This window comes from Podarcis melisellensis, assembly GCF_964234715.1.
Source record: "Podarcis melisellensis genome assembly, chromosome: 10".
In the NCBI taxonomy this organism is placed as follows: Eukaryota; Metazoa; Chordata; class Lepidosauria; order Squamata; family Lacertidae; genus Podarcis; species Podarcis melisellensis.
This window is the reverse complement of record NC_138542.1, coordinates 45,225,564-45,242,528: the sequence shown is the minus strand read 5'-3', so window position 1 is coordinate 45,242,528 and position 16,965 is coordinate 45,225,564. Positions and strand designations below refer to the sequence as shown.

Here is a 16,965-nt window from a genome sequence, read left to right as displayed (position 1 = left end):
AATATAAAAATCTAGGGTTTGGAGACTACAGTAACGAAGGCTGCTGCTCTGTCTACACTGAAGGTAATTTAAAATAGAATATATGCTTATGGAAACAATAAACAGTAGCAATGTTTGCTACAGTTTGGCTAGTCTCAGTAGTTTATAGCTAATTTCACATTCAAACATTTAGTAAATCTGAACTTTAGATTCTTAATCAGACAAGTCTAGAAGGAAATCTACATCGCAATCTGATGACTAATCAGGAATGATATTAAAGCTACAGCTGTAAACATTTCCTCATTCATAAACCTGGTTTAATTCATCTGGATTTATGAATGTGTGAATGCATTAGAACTTGGTCCTTCTGTTGCCCTATGCTCAAACCATCATTCTCCCTATTTTCAGTGCGAGTGCCATTGTTTATGTAGACAAAACACCACATATACAGAAGAGGGAGATAGCTGCAGGTTTGGGAAGAGCTCAAGAAGAACAGAGGATATTTAAGGAAAACAACCACCACCCAAAGTAACTGCTGAAGCCTGAAGGTGCTCAGGGGCCACAGAATGCTTTCTGAGGATGGAATGGAATATCCGGGGGGAGGGCACTGAACAGGAACTCTCCACACTGCAACATTTTGTTGAAGGCCCCACTTGTCTTTTATACTCTCTACTTTGGGGGCCAAATGAACATGTTGCCTTTTGTTACAAAGTCCTTTACAACAGCACAATCCCTAACATTGCTCAAAGGTCATCCAACTAACATAGCTGAAATCTGTTTAAAGATGCACAATTCAGCACTGTTGTTCAGCCTGATCGAGCGCTGGAGATCTGCATGCAGCAGAAAGTTTCTGTACAGGTATCACTTGCCAGATCAGGAAGCACAGGCATAAATGAGATGTGCATCACAGTGTGGATGCCAGCATCCATACTACATTGCTTTCAATGGGTGTGAAGTGCATATCCCATCCACAGTCTGGCACAATAGCCATGTGTCAATGTCTAAAAAACAAAACAAAACATTACTACTGCTAGGAGGGGCCATTAGTTATCGTTCAGGTTACGCTCTCGTTTCACACTTTAAAAAGGCTCTCAAAAAATAATTTGCCAACCACGTTGATGGTTCAAGCATATGAAAATACTTGACAGGTCTTGTACTTGTAACACTACAGGCCCTGCTCCCTTTTAAATATAACTTTAGTGTCTTTCTGAGATTCATCTCAAAAATATCACCTTGGCATTTCTTCTAGAAATGGAAGGGGGTATATAAATTATTTCAATCATTATAGTCATCATCTCAAAAATAGGTTCATTTGGGTGAATCTGTGGGGAAGGGTGATTAATAGCTTCCAAATAAGGAAGGAGAAAAGCCTTAACTAGAATACAGGTTTCACTTTAAACATAAACAACAACACTTTACCTCGTTTGGTGGGAATGAGGGTATGGCAATTGGGGTTCTGCAGCTCCCCAGTAGCAAGCTGGTGGCGCAACTGATGAACAGCTTTCACCATCCCCCTCCCTTTCTGACACTCCAGCTCCCGTTTCCAAAGTGCATTTTGACCTTGGGCCTCAGCAAGTCCTGAAAGGATCCAAAAGGTGCTTTCCTAAGGTGAGTGAGGGTCTCATCCGAGTGATCGAGAGCAGCAGGGACACCACGAGTCAAGATTCATTCACTGTCTCTGGAAAGAAGATCTCCTGGCACCTCCGGACTGTGTCTTGGGGAGATTGGATGCTGTGCCCCACCGTGCGAGGGTCGTCATAGATTTCATAATCATTCCCACCCTAAGGATAAGAAGAATCTTTACTACTGGCTGCTTAGAATTAGGATGCTGGACATGGTGGTTAAAATGAGCAGGCAAGTATAGAATACCGTAAGCCCACAACCTGGGCGCATTCAACATGTGCGCGTTCAGGCTCAACGTGCTTGGCATAAAAGAAATAAATGAATAAAAAGGGGGCAGAAAGGGAGTATGTGTCCAGGAAAAAAGACTTTGGCAATCCCCCCTGCCATTGAACCCAATGTGTTTCGACTATACACAATTCTGGCTTTAGGTGTATGCCCTCTGTAAGTTGCAGCCTTACTATACTTGAAAAACACAGACTCGTTTCCGAGCACAATTCAAAGTGTTGGTGCTGACCTTTAAAGCCCTAAACAGCCCCGGCCCAGTATACCTGAAGGAGCGTCTCCACCCCCATCGTTCAACTCAGACTCTGAGGTCCAGCGCCAAGGGCCTTCTGGCAGTTCCCTCACTGCAAGAAGTGAGGTTGCAGGGAACCAGGCAGAGGGCCTTCCCAGTAGTGGTGCCCACCCTGTGGAACGCCGCCCCATCAGATGTCAAGGAAATAAACTACTATCTTACTTTTAGAAGACATCTGAAGGCAGCCCTGTTTAGGGAAGTTTTTAATGTTTGATGTTTTATCGTGCTTTGAATATTCTGTTGGGAGCCACTCAGAGTGGCTGGGGAAACCCCTATTAAGGCCCCTTGCCAGACCTCAGATTTATTTATTTACTTCAAGGCATATATGCCACACCTTCACCCCAAAATGGATAGCTTTATACCAGTTGCTGGGAATCACAAGTGAGCAGAATGCTGTTGCACTCTGTTCCACTTCCCTTAGACATCTGATTGGCCACGGTGAAAATGCAATGATGTGCTAGATATTTTTGCACTACAGTCCTCATCGCCTGTGACCAGTGACCATCGGCCAACTGGGGCCAATGAGAGCTGGAATTCAGCAACATCTGGAGAGTCTCAGGATCATCACTCCTTGCTGTAAAGTGTATGTGCCAACAGGCTCAAGCCATCTGAAACCGGCAAGGAATTGAAAATAATGCAGGGGTGGGCAGCGAGACACAAAAATCACTGCTTCTGGAAAGCACTGTATTTATTGAGCCCTGGAAAGAATATCTTCCCCCCTCTCCTGCTCCCTTCTAATCCTGAACTTGGGTTGTGTGGTGTCTATCGGATCAGAAGGTGGTTTCTGCATACCCAAGGGACTGTGTACCCTAGTTATGCAGAATTTGTAAATTAAAGTATTTCTTGTGGGACCTGACTTCATGTAAAACCTAATCTGAAGTGATGCTGCTGCTCATGGTATTGATTTTCCCCTGTCATGCATCAGTAGGCATGACCTCACATGCTGACAGATGCTGAGAGGGAGGGAGGAGAGCCAATGAACCACGCTATTGCAGGCATGTTTTATATAAGTGTATCCATGTGTAGGCTTTTGTTTTTTTAAAAAAGAGGGTTGGATGTGCTTAACTGGTGAATCTAATCTCTGCAAAGCACCCACACCAGATAATCAGAATGTGTCTACAATGCACTTGAAAGCAATTACCGTACGCAAGGGCTGAAGTGTGGGCTGTGTTGTCTGCACTGTAAGATTCACGATGAGCATGTAAGACAAAAGTTGTCCACTTCCCTTTCTCCTTCCTCGCAAAGCTTCTGTGCAGACAGGTAAAGGTAAAGATAAGGGACCCCTGGACAGATAAGTCCAGTCAAAGGCAACTATGGGGTGCGGTGCTCATCTCGTTTTCAGGCTGAGGGAGCTGGTGTTTGTCCACAGACAGCTTTCCAGGTCATGTGGCCAACATGACTAAACCTCTTCTGGCACAATGGAACACCATAAGGGAAACCAGAATGCGCACGGAAACACCGTTTACTTTCCCGCCACAGTGGTACCTACCTGTTCCAACATTGTGACACCAGATGGCGCAGTTGAGCTGAAATAGTTCCCTCTGAAATTTTCCATTGTGAGCTTTAAAATAGTTTTTTTCAGAGCATTTTCAGAGTGTTTTTTTAAAGCTGTGTAAGGTAAAGGTAAAAGACCCCTGGGCGGTTATGGGATGACTATGGGGTGCGGCACTCATTTTGCTTTCAGGCCAAAGGAGCTGGATGTTTGTCCACAGACAGCTTTCCAGGTCATGTGGCCAGCATGACTAAACCGCTTCTGGTGCAATGGAACACTGTGACGGAAACCAGAGGGCATGGAAATGCCGTTTACCTTCCCGCCACAGCGGAACCTATTTATCTACATGCACTGGTGTGCTTTCGAACTGCTAGGTTGGCAGGAGCTGGGACAGAGCAACGGGAGCTCACCCCGTCGCGGGGATTTGAACCACCAACCTTCTGCACTGTCTGCACTGTAAGATTCATTGTGTTCATGTGATACAAAAGTTGCGCACTTCTTTTTCTCCTTCCTCGCAAAGCTTCTGTGCAGACAAATCCCTTTAGAGATGTTGAAATGAAATGGCACCTGAACAGATGTCTTTGCATTTTCCAGTCACCAGAAGAGGGCACTGTTAGTTTACACTTGCTTTCATGCAGTCCAGGTACCAACTTGTAAGGCTGGAAAATGCGAACGAGAGCCACTTCAAACCTTGCAGCAAATGCTCCCATCACACATCAGTTGTGTCTTTTCTGAAACATCCAAAGGGCATTTGCACATCTGAAAACAGGCTTTCAGCCATGGTCCCCAGGTTTATTTACCAAATGTTTTGAAATACACAAATGCCCTTTAAAATATTGTGGAAAAGACACAGTTGAGCCACAGTGGAAATGGGAGTCTCCTGGTTATTTTAATGCAATGTAGCCCTGCGGAGAGTCTGCCAGTTTAGATATATGGACAGCTTTATCTTCCTCGATCCCACACAGGACTTGGCCCCTTGTCAAAGAACAGGGCTTTGGTCAGAGTTACTTACTGGACTTGTCTCATTCCCAAAGAAATGGATGGTGTCGAATCTCTCATCCTCAAGGATATCGAGGCAATAGCGCTTGTCCCAGCCCTCAGGGAAGACGTCAAAGCTGATCATCCCACCTGCCAGAGGGGGAAAGTGTGATGGAATTAAGGGAAACAGACTGAAGGTGGAGGCTTGCAGGAAAAAGATCTCCCCTCAACACCTCAGGTGCAAATGGCTTTTGTAGAATAGATTGTTCCGTGATAGATGGTCATGCACCATGGCTGCCAGCCTGCCTGCTTCTCTGACACATTAATTCAGTAGCTGCCGTTTCTATGGCAATGGGACGGAATGGCGTCAGCAAGGCTCCATCAGCCACAAACAAGAAACAGTTGGCTGGGGAAGTGTGAGGAGCAGGAGCTAATGACTTCTCAGGAAAAATATCTATAAGGGGGAAGGGTGGCTCTCAAGCTTTTTGGCTGGAGGGCTGGCAGGGAACCCTATTCTAAAGTGTTATTATCTTCTAAGTATGGCTGGGCAGGGAAAGGAGAGTCTGTTAACTGTGGGGCGAATGTAAAATGAAGATTGGTCCTAGCATTGGATCACTGCAGGGCACAGCAAAGGACTTTTGCCATGAGACCTCATTCGCTGTCAGTTTGGCAGTACTACAGCTGTATTCCAGATAAATTATTCTGGCATGCTGGTGGCAACAGCTCCAATAGCAACTGCCCCCACCACAAATAAAGGAAATATGGCCACCTGCCAGCCCCCTAGTAAGGGACAAAGAGCCCACTATTGCCTGCACTGTACTCCTAGTCAAATGTTAGCCACATGAAGGATGTACAAATGATTAGGCCCACAATTTCAGGTTTATGAGTACAGCTATTTCCCCCTTCAGTCTGCTGCTGAACGCGTAGAGGTCAGGGGGTGGCAGTGAAGGGGGCACACATACTTGGGGGGGCAGGAGCACAGAGGGCTAACAAAACAGTGCATTGCTGCCAGACCACTGGAATATTAGGCAGAGCGCTGCTAGCCACAGACCATGCTCTGATCCTGGCAATTCTTGGCAAAGAATGTGATCCCTCAGTTAAAACAGCAGTCCTTCCAAGAACACTAACTTGGAAGTATGTTTCACTCAATTAAATGGGGGTTATGTCTAAAAAGTTTGAGGGTTTTAGAATAGTATGGAAAAGAAACTCATTGCGGACAGGGATCACCACAGGGAAACCTCTTTTAAGTCCTGTATCAAAGCACTTACCCAGTTTTTTAAACATAAACCATGCTAGGTATTTTGTTTTTCTAAGACCCCAAAACTAATTGTACCAAGCACCCAAAGTCACTTTAAAAAAATCTCTTTTATTGTTAGTTTGTAGCACAAGAATAATGAACTTGTGTGCACAAAAGCACAACACAGCCAAAAAAGAATATATGCATATTTTTCTTGAATACAAAATCAATTGTTTTTCCTATCCATTCCTCCCAAATCACAGAGAGGACTAAGAAAACTCTCACCTCGGGAAAACCGCAGGCCTTTGCCAGCAAACTCCCTCTGCAGGGCAGCTACAAACTTCTCTCGAATCCTCTCTTTCTGTAAAGGAGATGAATACGTAGAAAACAAGTGAGAGAGGACTGAAGAGGGATAAAGAAACATCCCCCTCAATTACTTTGATCCTTCTCAGATCCCACTTTCCCCCGTGAAATGCAGTATTTTGTGTTTGTGCCTTGCAATTTATTTCAAGAACTATGACCAGTCAGAATAATATTCCTGTTTAGCGCCAGCTTATAGGCAAGGTACCCTAGCAACAGGCTTAATACTTAGAAAGCACACACACACAACACAACACAACACAACACAACACCCTGGGGTTCTAACAGGCTCATTGGAGCCTAATGTTCATTATTTACCTTGTCCAGTTCTGAAAATTCTATTCGTTCTTCCAAAGTGCAGCTTCGACCAATAGGAGAGATGTTCAACATCCCATTGCGAAATTCAATAAACGTCCCCCTGAGAAGAATTATTTTTTTAAAGGGGAAGAGAGAAGGAGAAACTTGAGTATGTGGTTGTTAAAAAAAGGACAGTTCTGTTGCACAGTCTCATGATTTCTTTAACATGGTCAAGCAGAATCTTCCCGCCGTGATACAACACAAGGTAAAACTAATCGCAAGGGACCTCTACCTTGCTTATGGTGTGTGGCATGCAACTTTTCCTAAGAGAGCTCATCATAGATTCCTCATGGCCCTTACCTATCGCATCTTACTTTTTCCAGGGTGATTTTTCCCCCTACAAGAGCTGGAGCTATTAGAAGTAAATGCCTAGAATACCACTCTTTAATGTTTCATTTATTCAGGATGCAATATTCCCATGGACAAAGTATGCAGCATGTTTGCAGTGTTGGGCACAGCATTATAGTGTAGCAAAATAACATAAACTGAGTTGAGGTTAACCTGTTTTTTAAGAAAGTGGTACTCCAAAGACACAACATCTGTGAAGGCTAAGTTAAATCAGAGTTGCTTTCCTTCTGTTCTAAACACTGACTCCTTAAAAATATATAGAAGGATATTGGAAAAAGTGGGGAAACAATAGCAACTAGTTAGACAGTGTAGTGAATACAGGGCAATGAGTTTAAACTCCAGAAAGGAAGGGATTTCTTCCTAACATGATACCCAACTCTAAGAACAGTTATGCAATGAAATCAAGTGCTGAAAGAAATTATGGAATATTTCCCTTTCAGGTATTCAATAAAACAGTGGGAAGGTTTCTGCTGGATATTATTTGAAGATTTAGGTTCTTTGTTTTAGGTGGGTGGGCTGGATTATCAACTTTGTGGTTCTAAATACTCACATAGCATCTGGAAAATAAAAAGAGAGACCTGAATCCTTTGATAAGTTAATTTAAGGAAGGAAAGCCCCTCCCCAAGCTCGAAGCTTGTCCTAAAAAGTCTCTCTGGAGAAGTTGGGGCACTTCCTGATCAATGGGACTGGGACACTTCCTTAAGGGGACAAGCCAGAGTCTGCATGCCCTGGAGTAAAGAAGGACCATTACCGTTTCTTGGGCAGCTTTAGAAGTGCCATGTAGTTGAGGCAGAAGTTGATCAGATCCTGCAGAAGTTCTTCCCCAAGGTGGTTCTGGATAGCCTGTCAAAAAAAAGCCAAAGGTCACATTGAGCCAACAGAGTGCAATTCTCTTACCAAATCCATCCACATTGTGAACATCAGAACAGGTTGTCATATTATATGTTGAATGGAACAAAAATGAAAAGAGAGGGGCAGCACCAAAAGGACCAGTAAATCCAGGGAAAAAAGGAAGTGAAGATTCAAAATGCTGCTTGAGAATTTTAATTTGTGCTGTAATGTGCTCAACATGTTTTTGACATATCACTATACACTAAAAGAAATCACAACAAGAATTAGATGTCCACATTCCTGCATTGCAGGGGGTTGGACTGGATGACCTTTGGGGTCCCTTCCAAGTTTACATGCATTTATCTAAGGCCTGGGGAGGGGCCTTCCTGCTGTGGGAAGAGCCAGGAGCAACAGATTATCCAGTTGCTCCTGTGAGGAGATACTGTGTCCTCTCAGGGACTAAAACATTGGGGACTCCATAGCCCTAAGTTATACAGTGGTACCTCGGGTTAAGTACTTAATTCGTTCCGGAGGTCCGTACTTAACCTGAAACTGTTCTTAACCTGAAGCACCACTTTAGCTAATGGGGCCTCCTGCTGCTGCCGCGCCACCGGAGCACAATTTCTGTTCTCATCCTGAAGCAAAGTTCTGAACCTGAAGCACTATTTCTGGGTTAGTGGAGTCTGTAACGTGAAGCGTATGTAACCTGAGGTACCACTGTACAGTACTATAATATATATGAAGAGTACTGAATATTAATATCATTATAAAACTCATACAAATACCTTACATATTTGATATATCTTTATATCTTTATGTTAAGATTATTAGCTTTGATATTGAGTACTCTTTAACATAATCTTTATTGTCATTTCTGAGTGCCCCTGAAGATGCCAGAAAGATGTTGGGCATATTACTTCACGAATTAAAATTGTTCAAGCATTACTTCAAAGTTTTGCCTCCTTTTTTGGAGGGGGGAGGGAAACCCTTCCTCAATAAAATACTGACTTATCAGATAACTGTATGGAGCCAGATAACCTGAGAGACTTTGGATACCACCATCTATCTCTGAGAGATTTGGCAGAGAAGGAGGGTGAGAGGAGGAGGAAATTTGCAGCCTTGGTGGCAGAGCACAAAGTGGTGGGGCCTACCTGCTTGGAGACCAGTTGCCCGTTCTTGTACTGCACGGTGCCATTTTCTGCAAAGACGTAATCAAACTTGTCGATAACTGTGGGGAATAGATTTGTAGGGGCAAAAAGGATGTTGAGGAGAAGGGAAATGAAGGTGAGAGAGAAATATCAATCAGTCAGATGGATAGGGGCTGCAAGGGAAGTGGATGCTGAATTGCAGGATCTCTGTGGTTTTATTCTGACACTTCAGCAAAGTTTGATTTGAGGTGCCCTGAAAATAGTGATGCTCATGAATGCCGGCAGTGATGCTCCCATTTTACAGATGAAGGTGTGCAAGTTGCTGAGTGAGAACTCAATCATCTGACAGACACAGCAACAAAGCTGGATTGTGCCTGCCCATGTTCTCTTTGTCTGGCCTCCCCCACTTTTCCATTTGGAACGACGTCTCAGTAACTCAGAGTGCAACCCTGAGCTTGTTTACTCAGAAGCACGGGTCTCTGTGCTCAATGAAGCTTACTTGCAAGCAAATGTGCACAGATCTGCAGCTACAGGTTATTTCACACTGGCCTTTCCCAGCAGTGATAAAAAGGCCAATGATGAATCAGCAGTTCACTTTCCGTTTAAGGGAACATTAGGTTATCTCACCTTTTCTCTAGTCTAGAAGGAAGGTTTTAGAATCTGATATTATTCTTTGTTACTGGGGGAAGGGGCAATGGAGGGGAATGCAAAGGCATGGAGCAACCGTTCTGCTTTACTTCTGCGAATGGATGCAAGTCTTGCATTTAGGACCACAGGCTCAGAGGAACCCCACCAGCTAAGTCTGGAAACATGGGCTGTGAATGAACTCATGATGCCATTTACTGTAGGATGCCCTCCAACCTTATTGTTAAGTTGTGGGTGAACATATCAGACGACACAGCGATTCTTCAAACAGATCTTGTTTATTCACAGGCCAGAAGAGAACAGAACTGAACTGAAGGGTTCAGCCAGCCTGCTTATATAGAGCTCCACTACAACACAACAGTGACCACTTTCTGTAACTATCCAATCACTGAACGTCACTTTCAATCCCTTATTTGCATATGTGGACCTGAGTGAAAACTATCTACAGTATCCCCCTGCTGGCCCAGGGTGAGAACTTCAGTACATAACACTTATTAGGATTATTGCAGGCCAAATAGGATTGGCTGTTTGCAGTATAAATACAACAGGTGGATCAGCTGGTGGCTTCCTTCTCTGCTTCTCTGGAAGCTGCTTCTATACGGCGCTGCATTGCAAGTGCCTGCAGTTTTCTGGGTCCCTGTTTCTATGTTTGTACCAAACAAATATCCCATGATGCCCTTGGCTCTGTCCCCATCTCCGCCTTTCCCCATCACCTCAGTACCTCCCTCTTTGCTGTGCTGCTGTTCCTGCTTTCTCTGCTGGGACCTTCATCTGTCTCCCCTCGTGATGTACCTGCATTGGAATAAGTCAGGCACACAGCTCTTGTTGGACCTGATCAAGAGGATGCTGAAACTGCATTGGGCCAATTTAAATCCACCCCTTATAGATCTGGGATATAATGAGATGTCTTGGAAATCCTGAACTGAAAGTGCAGTGGGCAATGCTGCAGATATAGGGAGCAGGATAGAGAGAAGCTATAGGGTCTGTCCTGCCCATGTGGCTCTGGAGGCCAGTTAACCCACTTTCGAAGGACGGAGCTGATTGCACTTCCCACCAGTCCGAAGCCACAGGAGAACATGCTGAGCTTCCAAGGACTATTCGGAACCTTCCAGTACTGAGTTTGGCTTTGTGGATCTGCAGTACAGTTATGTTACAGTAGCACAGAAATGCCACGACTGTCTTGGGTTTGATTCCAATACGCAGAAACAGTACATGGATATTTCTTCCCAGGCTGTACCACTTCAGAGTGGTAGAAAATCACACATTGGAATGCCACTGCACATAAAACAAAACTCTTCAGATGGGGCCTGTTTGGGTGAAGTTTAGGCCCAAACCTCTCCCACACTAGCTTTCCTTGAAAAAGGATGGAGGTGCATGGAGTCACATGATCCCCACCCCTGCAGTCTGAAGTGGTGCAGTCCACAGCAGCCATGCCATGTGCTTTCCTCTGCGTGTGTCAATTTGCCCACCAATATGACTGCTACAATTGCTTGATTTTGCAGCAGGTCATTGGCTATGCTTCCATTAAACAAAAGCACCTCGAGAGCAGAAGTGTGTATTGCTCACCTTCATCTCCTTCACCCAGCTGCTCAGCTATCTTGGAGTAGTCTGAGCCACCCACTACCCCAATTGACACTCTCGTACGCAGCTCTTGAAGAAACTCGTCTACTTCAGGCTTAATTTTCTGGAGGGAAAAGGGAGAAAGAGTGGTAGTTATTGGCATGCCAGCAGGAAACAAAAACTACTGAGAGACCTGTGTTGCATCAGAGCAGCCTTCCCCAAGCTGGTGTCCTCCATATGTTGTGCACGGCAACTCCCATCTGATCAGCACTGGGTGGGGCAATGGGAAGTCATAGTGCCAAACATCTGGATAGCGTCATGTTGCAGAAGGCTGCCTAGAGATTAACAAACTCATTGCAGCAGAATGAGCATTTGTAACCTGGAACAACAGAGAAATGGCAGGAGAGCTTGTGGATTTATGCCATAGAAGTGGAAGGCTCTTGTACAGCAAAGCTGAACAATCAGCAAAACGAAGAGACCGAATACTCTCTTCTTTTTCTTCCTAGTAGGGCTTTGATATCATAAAGCAGGTGTGAGGAACCTCAGGCCTTCCAGATGTTGATGAACTACAATTCCTACTCCTGTGGCTAAAAATATTAACTGAATGGTCAAAGTGGTTAATCAATCAATTGTTTAATGCGTGATTTTGAAAAAGATTTAGCTGGAGTGGAAACAGTAGTGTATGTTAAAAATAATGTGACAATTTAGATCTGATTCCAAACACATATTGAAGTTTGCTACACCCCATCTCACCACCCCCAAACAATTGAGATGTCTCTGTTATTTGTCAAAAGGAACAGTTGTATTTTCATTGTAAAGGGCTAGCATCTCAGCAGCTGGTATCCTTGAACAGTTGCCAGGGCCCCAGCACCACAACAAGGTCCACTGTTGATGGCTGCCCTGCCTTACCCCCTCTTCTGATCCAGCACTGAGTGCCAGGTGGTTGGATACAGCCATCTTTTTAAGTTCCCACAATGCCCCAGACCTGGGAGGCACTGTGGGAAACAGAAAATGTTGCTAGATACAGTTGCCCACTGCTACTTACCCACTGCTACTTGACAGCAGTCACAAAATTAAAAGACGCCTGCTTCTTGGGAGAAAAGCAATGACAAACCTAGACAGCATCTTAAAAAGCAGAGACATCACCTTGCCAACAAAGGTCCATATAGTTAAAGCTATCGTTTTCCCAGCAGTGATGTATGGAAGTGAGAGCTGGACCATAAAGAAGGCTGATCAACGAAGAATTGATGCTTTTGAATTATGGTGCTGGAGGAGACTCTTGAGAGTCCCGTGGACTGCAAGAAGATCAAACTTCTCCATTCTTAAGAAAATCAGCCCTGAGTGCTCACTGGAAGGACAGATCCTGAAGCTGAGGCTCCAATATTTTGGCTACCTCATGAGAAGAGAAGACTCCCTGGAAAAGACCCTGATGTTGGGAAAGATGGAGGGCACAAGGAGAAGGGGACGACAGAGGACGAGATGGTTGGATAGTGTTCTTGAAGCTACCAGCATGAGTTTGACCAAACTGCGGGAGGCAGTGGAAGACAGAAGTGCCTGGCGTGCTCTGGTCCATGGGGTCACGAAGAGTTGGACACAACTAAACGACTAAACAACAACAACAACACTTGAAGCACTGGCATCATAGCCAGATAAGCCCACCAGGACCCACTGACAAGAGGAGGGGGCCTGCCAGAGGACACTTTTGCCCACAGTCCCCTCTCAAACCTGGAGCCAGCCCTGCCACTGACTATCGTCAGAAACACTTGTGAACTGAACTGTAACATTTATTTACACTGGTGAAAATTCACCTATCACTTCAAAGCAAAAAAGCAAGGAGCCTCTTAGTGATCCAACCTCTAGCTGTTGGGAACAAAACCATATATTCTTCAGCAACCTACAAGAGTCAATTTAAAACACACACACATTTCATCTAGCATGTTTTGCAAATGAGTTTAGATACGGCAGTAGCAGACTTTAAAAAACACCATCTGCACCTAATTTATGTTTCTTACTTTGCAAAATCCACACGGCACCAGCATCCTGCCACAATTAAAATATTAGATGGTTAAATGAACAACCAAACACTTAAGGGTCAAGCTGGTCTAATTCAAAGGCATCGTCAACAGAGCAATGGGAGCTCACATGATCTGCATGGAAAGGAAGCCACTCTGCCAACTCTTCAGAGTTGCTTGGACATACTCTCTCATCCACAGCGAAGCAAACCGCCTGTAGTGCGCCAAATCCAACACTTCTGGACATGCCCTATGCCCTTCCAAGAGAGATAAGACTAGTATCTGAGTAAATCAACATTGTGATCACAAGGCAAATCATATTTAGGTTGTCTCCTTGGTTGTTTTCCCACTAGGATTTTATCACCTAGTGAATCTAAAAATAAATAAATTCAAAGGGTGGAGTGAATGGACACAGCCAAGGCTTTGCCATGCAGCAGAATGTAGGGACCTTCTTCAAGCAGCATTATGAAGGAACAGATGAAGGCAGCAACTGATGTCCCAAACCTGCAGCAATACTTAAAGCAGCATTTGGGGACCTTTGGCTCTCCAGATGTTGTAGCCAGTGATCAGGGATGACTGGAGTTTGAGTCGAACAACATCTGGAGGGCTACAGGTTTATCCTTAGTGTGTAGGGCACCATTCGCAATCCAGGCAGCCAAATGGTTTGGGCTGACAGTGGTTATAGCATCATATATTTGTGAATGGTTAGTGGCAACAGCTGTCTAACTGTACTCTGGAGTTCCCTTAAGAGCTTATTAGTTCTCCAATGAGAATATCAATAATGGCAAGCATCTTTGACTGACAGCTTGCCTGATATTATCAATATTTCCCTGCCATGTGCAGCATCAGGTGAATCCTGTGGAACTTCCAGGTTGTTGTGATACAGAACCACCCCACACAATTTCTTTAGTCTGCTGTCCAAGTGGACCAGTTAGGCCCTTCCTGAACCTTGGCGTGCATGCAATCTGAGCCCTCCTCTGAGATGTCCTGTAGGTCAGGAACATCCCATGAACTTAGCCCCACAACCACCCATCTCCCAATTTCCAAAAAGTGTTACGCTTGCTTTCTTGTGTATGTGCAATGTCCATCACAGCCCACCTGGTCCTGGACTCCATAAATACTGAATTTGGTGCCTCCGGGGCCAATCAGAGGTGGAGGGGATGATGCCAGGAGGGTCATTTGGCCTGAGCCTCAAGCTCAAAGGGGGCCTGAGATTTAGACACCTTCAATTTTTTTGCAGTGGATGAGTTTTGCAGCTTGTTTCAATACACATTGGACCAAAATGTGATACGTTCTCTCAGCTCAGTTCAGCAAATTTGGGCATATCAATGCAGTTTAATGCATTATTTTGCTTAAAATTTAATGGAATGCATCAAATCTTTTTATTTGATGTGTTGAAAGTGTCTTCTGTTCAAGGAAGTGCTACTTTACCCTTTGAGCTAGAATCTTGTGACACAGACATGAAACAATCTGACACATGGGCAAGAGGTTGCATAAGAGAAGCTTATGGACTGCTATTCCACCCACCAATCTGGCACTGCACATGTGTTCTTGGAACAACACTAGCAGCTCTTTTACTTCCATGTGCAATACTTTGGATCCAGCCCAGTGGTTAATATTTTGAGGTGGCTTTCTTTTAATTTTGTTTTCATCCTTCCAAAGAACAGTAACAATTAAAGTTGATTAAATCTAATTGCCTGACACATCCACCTTGCAGTTTGAGGGGGTGGAAAGGCTTAAAACTGAAGACTAGTCTCTACACTGGACATAATCAACTGCTAAGGCTTTTTCCTGCACTTGTGTGCAACTATAGTCTGAACATATGTACTGGGCTCCAAGCCAGCAGGGACCCAAAACTCTTAGCTTTTGTTTTTTTAAACAATTAGTCAACCAGGCATCTATTTTAAAAAGTTAGAAAGCAAACTGTGGAGTCAACACTGTATGTAAGCCTTATTAGGAAAATAAACAGCTGTTGCTAAAGTCTTTTAATCACTTTTGTTAAGTAACCAGAGGAAGAAAAGCTGATATAGGACTTGGAAAGGGAGCCTCCCAGAGCATCAGGAAAAAATAAGAGAAGCTTGCTATTGTTGCTGCCAGTCTGACACTGGATGGAGGAGAAGAATCTGCTTTTTTTTTTTACTACTAATACTACTACTTTCTTTCTTTTTCTTATGAAATGTTGCACCCCTAAGAATTTTGCACCCAGGGCAATCGCCCCTGTTATGTCACTGCAATTATGCTATGCCACTGCGATTAAAAAGCAGTTCTTGCCAATGCAAGGACCCAACCCACATACAGCATACAGGACCCAGGAAATCCTGTTGGCATCCCTGCCTCCAAGTTCCAGATCCTAGGACCAAGAAGTAAGTAATCAGATAGTCCCATTCTGCCTTGCTTGTGAGCTTCCTAGAGTTTGCACCTAGCTGACCAGTTTGTGGAAACCAATAGCTCAAGCCTATGTTTGCTCAAAAGTTGCTCCCAGCGTGTCCAGCGGCGCTACGACTACCGTCCTCGCTCCGACACTCTTGCTAAGAAGCAAACCCCACCGAACACAGCGGGACTTCCTTCCGAAGAGACCTGCAGAGGATCGCGCGGTTAAGTGCTGCAATATTGCAGATGCACGTCGGCGGTCCGGTCCAATGTGCACCATTCTTACGTAACCGTCTAGCGGAGATGCCCTGCAGCGAAGCCCAGACATGACCCGGCAGCCTGCCTGCATCCTGACGGACCTCTTGGCCCGCGGTTGAACTCTTTCGTAACCGGTTGCAGGAAGGAGAAGAAGAGGTGGGGGGGGGGCGAGGAGGAGCGTCGCTCTTGCCTTCCCTTCTGCCGGGCTTGGGCGAGCTGGGTCCGGACTCCGATCCAGACAGCAGCTCTAGCGCCAGAACCCGAGCGCAGCCGCCCAGTCATCTGGGCGCAGGAAAGGCGCGACTCCGGCGTGGGGTCTCCATTCATTCCAACGATCGCCCAAGGGCGACCCGGGCGCGCCGTCGAAGCAGGGGGGAGGGATCAGGGTGGGGGGATCCGCTACCTGGCGAGGCGGGGTCAGGGTCCCATCCACGTCGAAGAGGCACAGGATCCGCTCCCGGCTCCCGGTGGCAGCCATTGCAGCCGCGGGACTCCTTCCCTCCCTCCCTCCTCGGCGGCGGCTGCGGCTCCTTCGCAGGGACGAGGCTGCAGTTGGCAGGGAGGCGGGAAGGAGGCGGGAGGGAGGCGGCGGCCCGGAGGCGACCCAACTGCGGCGCGAAGGGCCGCCCATGTGACTCGTGTAAACCGGCCTGGCAACACGTACACCCGCCGGGGGGCGGAGGGGCCTCGGCGCCAAGCGCAGGCTGGCCGGCTCGCTCGGCGGGACCTCGGCGCGGCTCCTTCCCGAGGAAAAGGACGCAGAGCCGGGCAATGATTCCCGCCGTTTCCCTCCGGCGGCGGCGGCGTAAGGGACGCCCGCGGTACTTCTCTTAACGTGTTGCCATAGTCGTCTTGGTTTTCCCGCCATCACGTTTTAGCAAGGAGAAGAAACCGATGCGGAAGACAGAACAAAAACACTTCCACGAGGAATTCTGTGTTTTCAGCAGTAAGCCGCCTCGAGTCCCTGTCAGGGGAAAAGGCGGGATATAAAAATACATGTAGTAGTACTACTAGTAATAATAATAATAATAATAATAATAATAATAATAATAATAATAATAATAATACCGGTAATAATAATACGTCGTATGTGAAACTCCATACATACCAGGTAGACAAAAGGATGTCAGAAAAACTGCAGTAGGTCAGATGCACGGCTAAGCAAGTGAGCTGTAAATGGGAAATTAGAAACA

General features: G+C 45.5%; 1 protein-coding gene and 1 long non-coding RNA gene across 2 annotated transcripts in view; both read right to left on the bottom strand.

Moving 5' to 3' along the window:
• The window catches only part of LOC309379503, a 169,087-nt gene that overhangs the window by 91,261 nt on the left and 60,861 nt on the right, over positions 1-16,965 (bottom strand). The gene's annotated exons all lie outside the window — the stretch shown is intronic.
• PMM1 (phosphomannomutase 1) lies at positions 1,620-16,655 on the bottom strand. The gene is made up of 8 exons (XM_081928690.1): positions 16,176-16,655; positions 11,139-11,256; positions 8,931-9,007; positions 7,700-7,791; positions 6,562-6,661; positions 6,169-6,244; positions 4,681-4,796; positions 1,620-1,760 (listed from the first exon to the last, which is right to left on the bottom strand). Exons 1-8 carry the CDS (start codon positions 16,638-16,640, stop codon positions 1,638-1,640), a joined length of 1,167 nt encoding a protein of 388 aa, XP_081784816.1. The 5' UTR covers positions 16,641-16,655; the 3' UTR covers positions 1,620-1,637.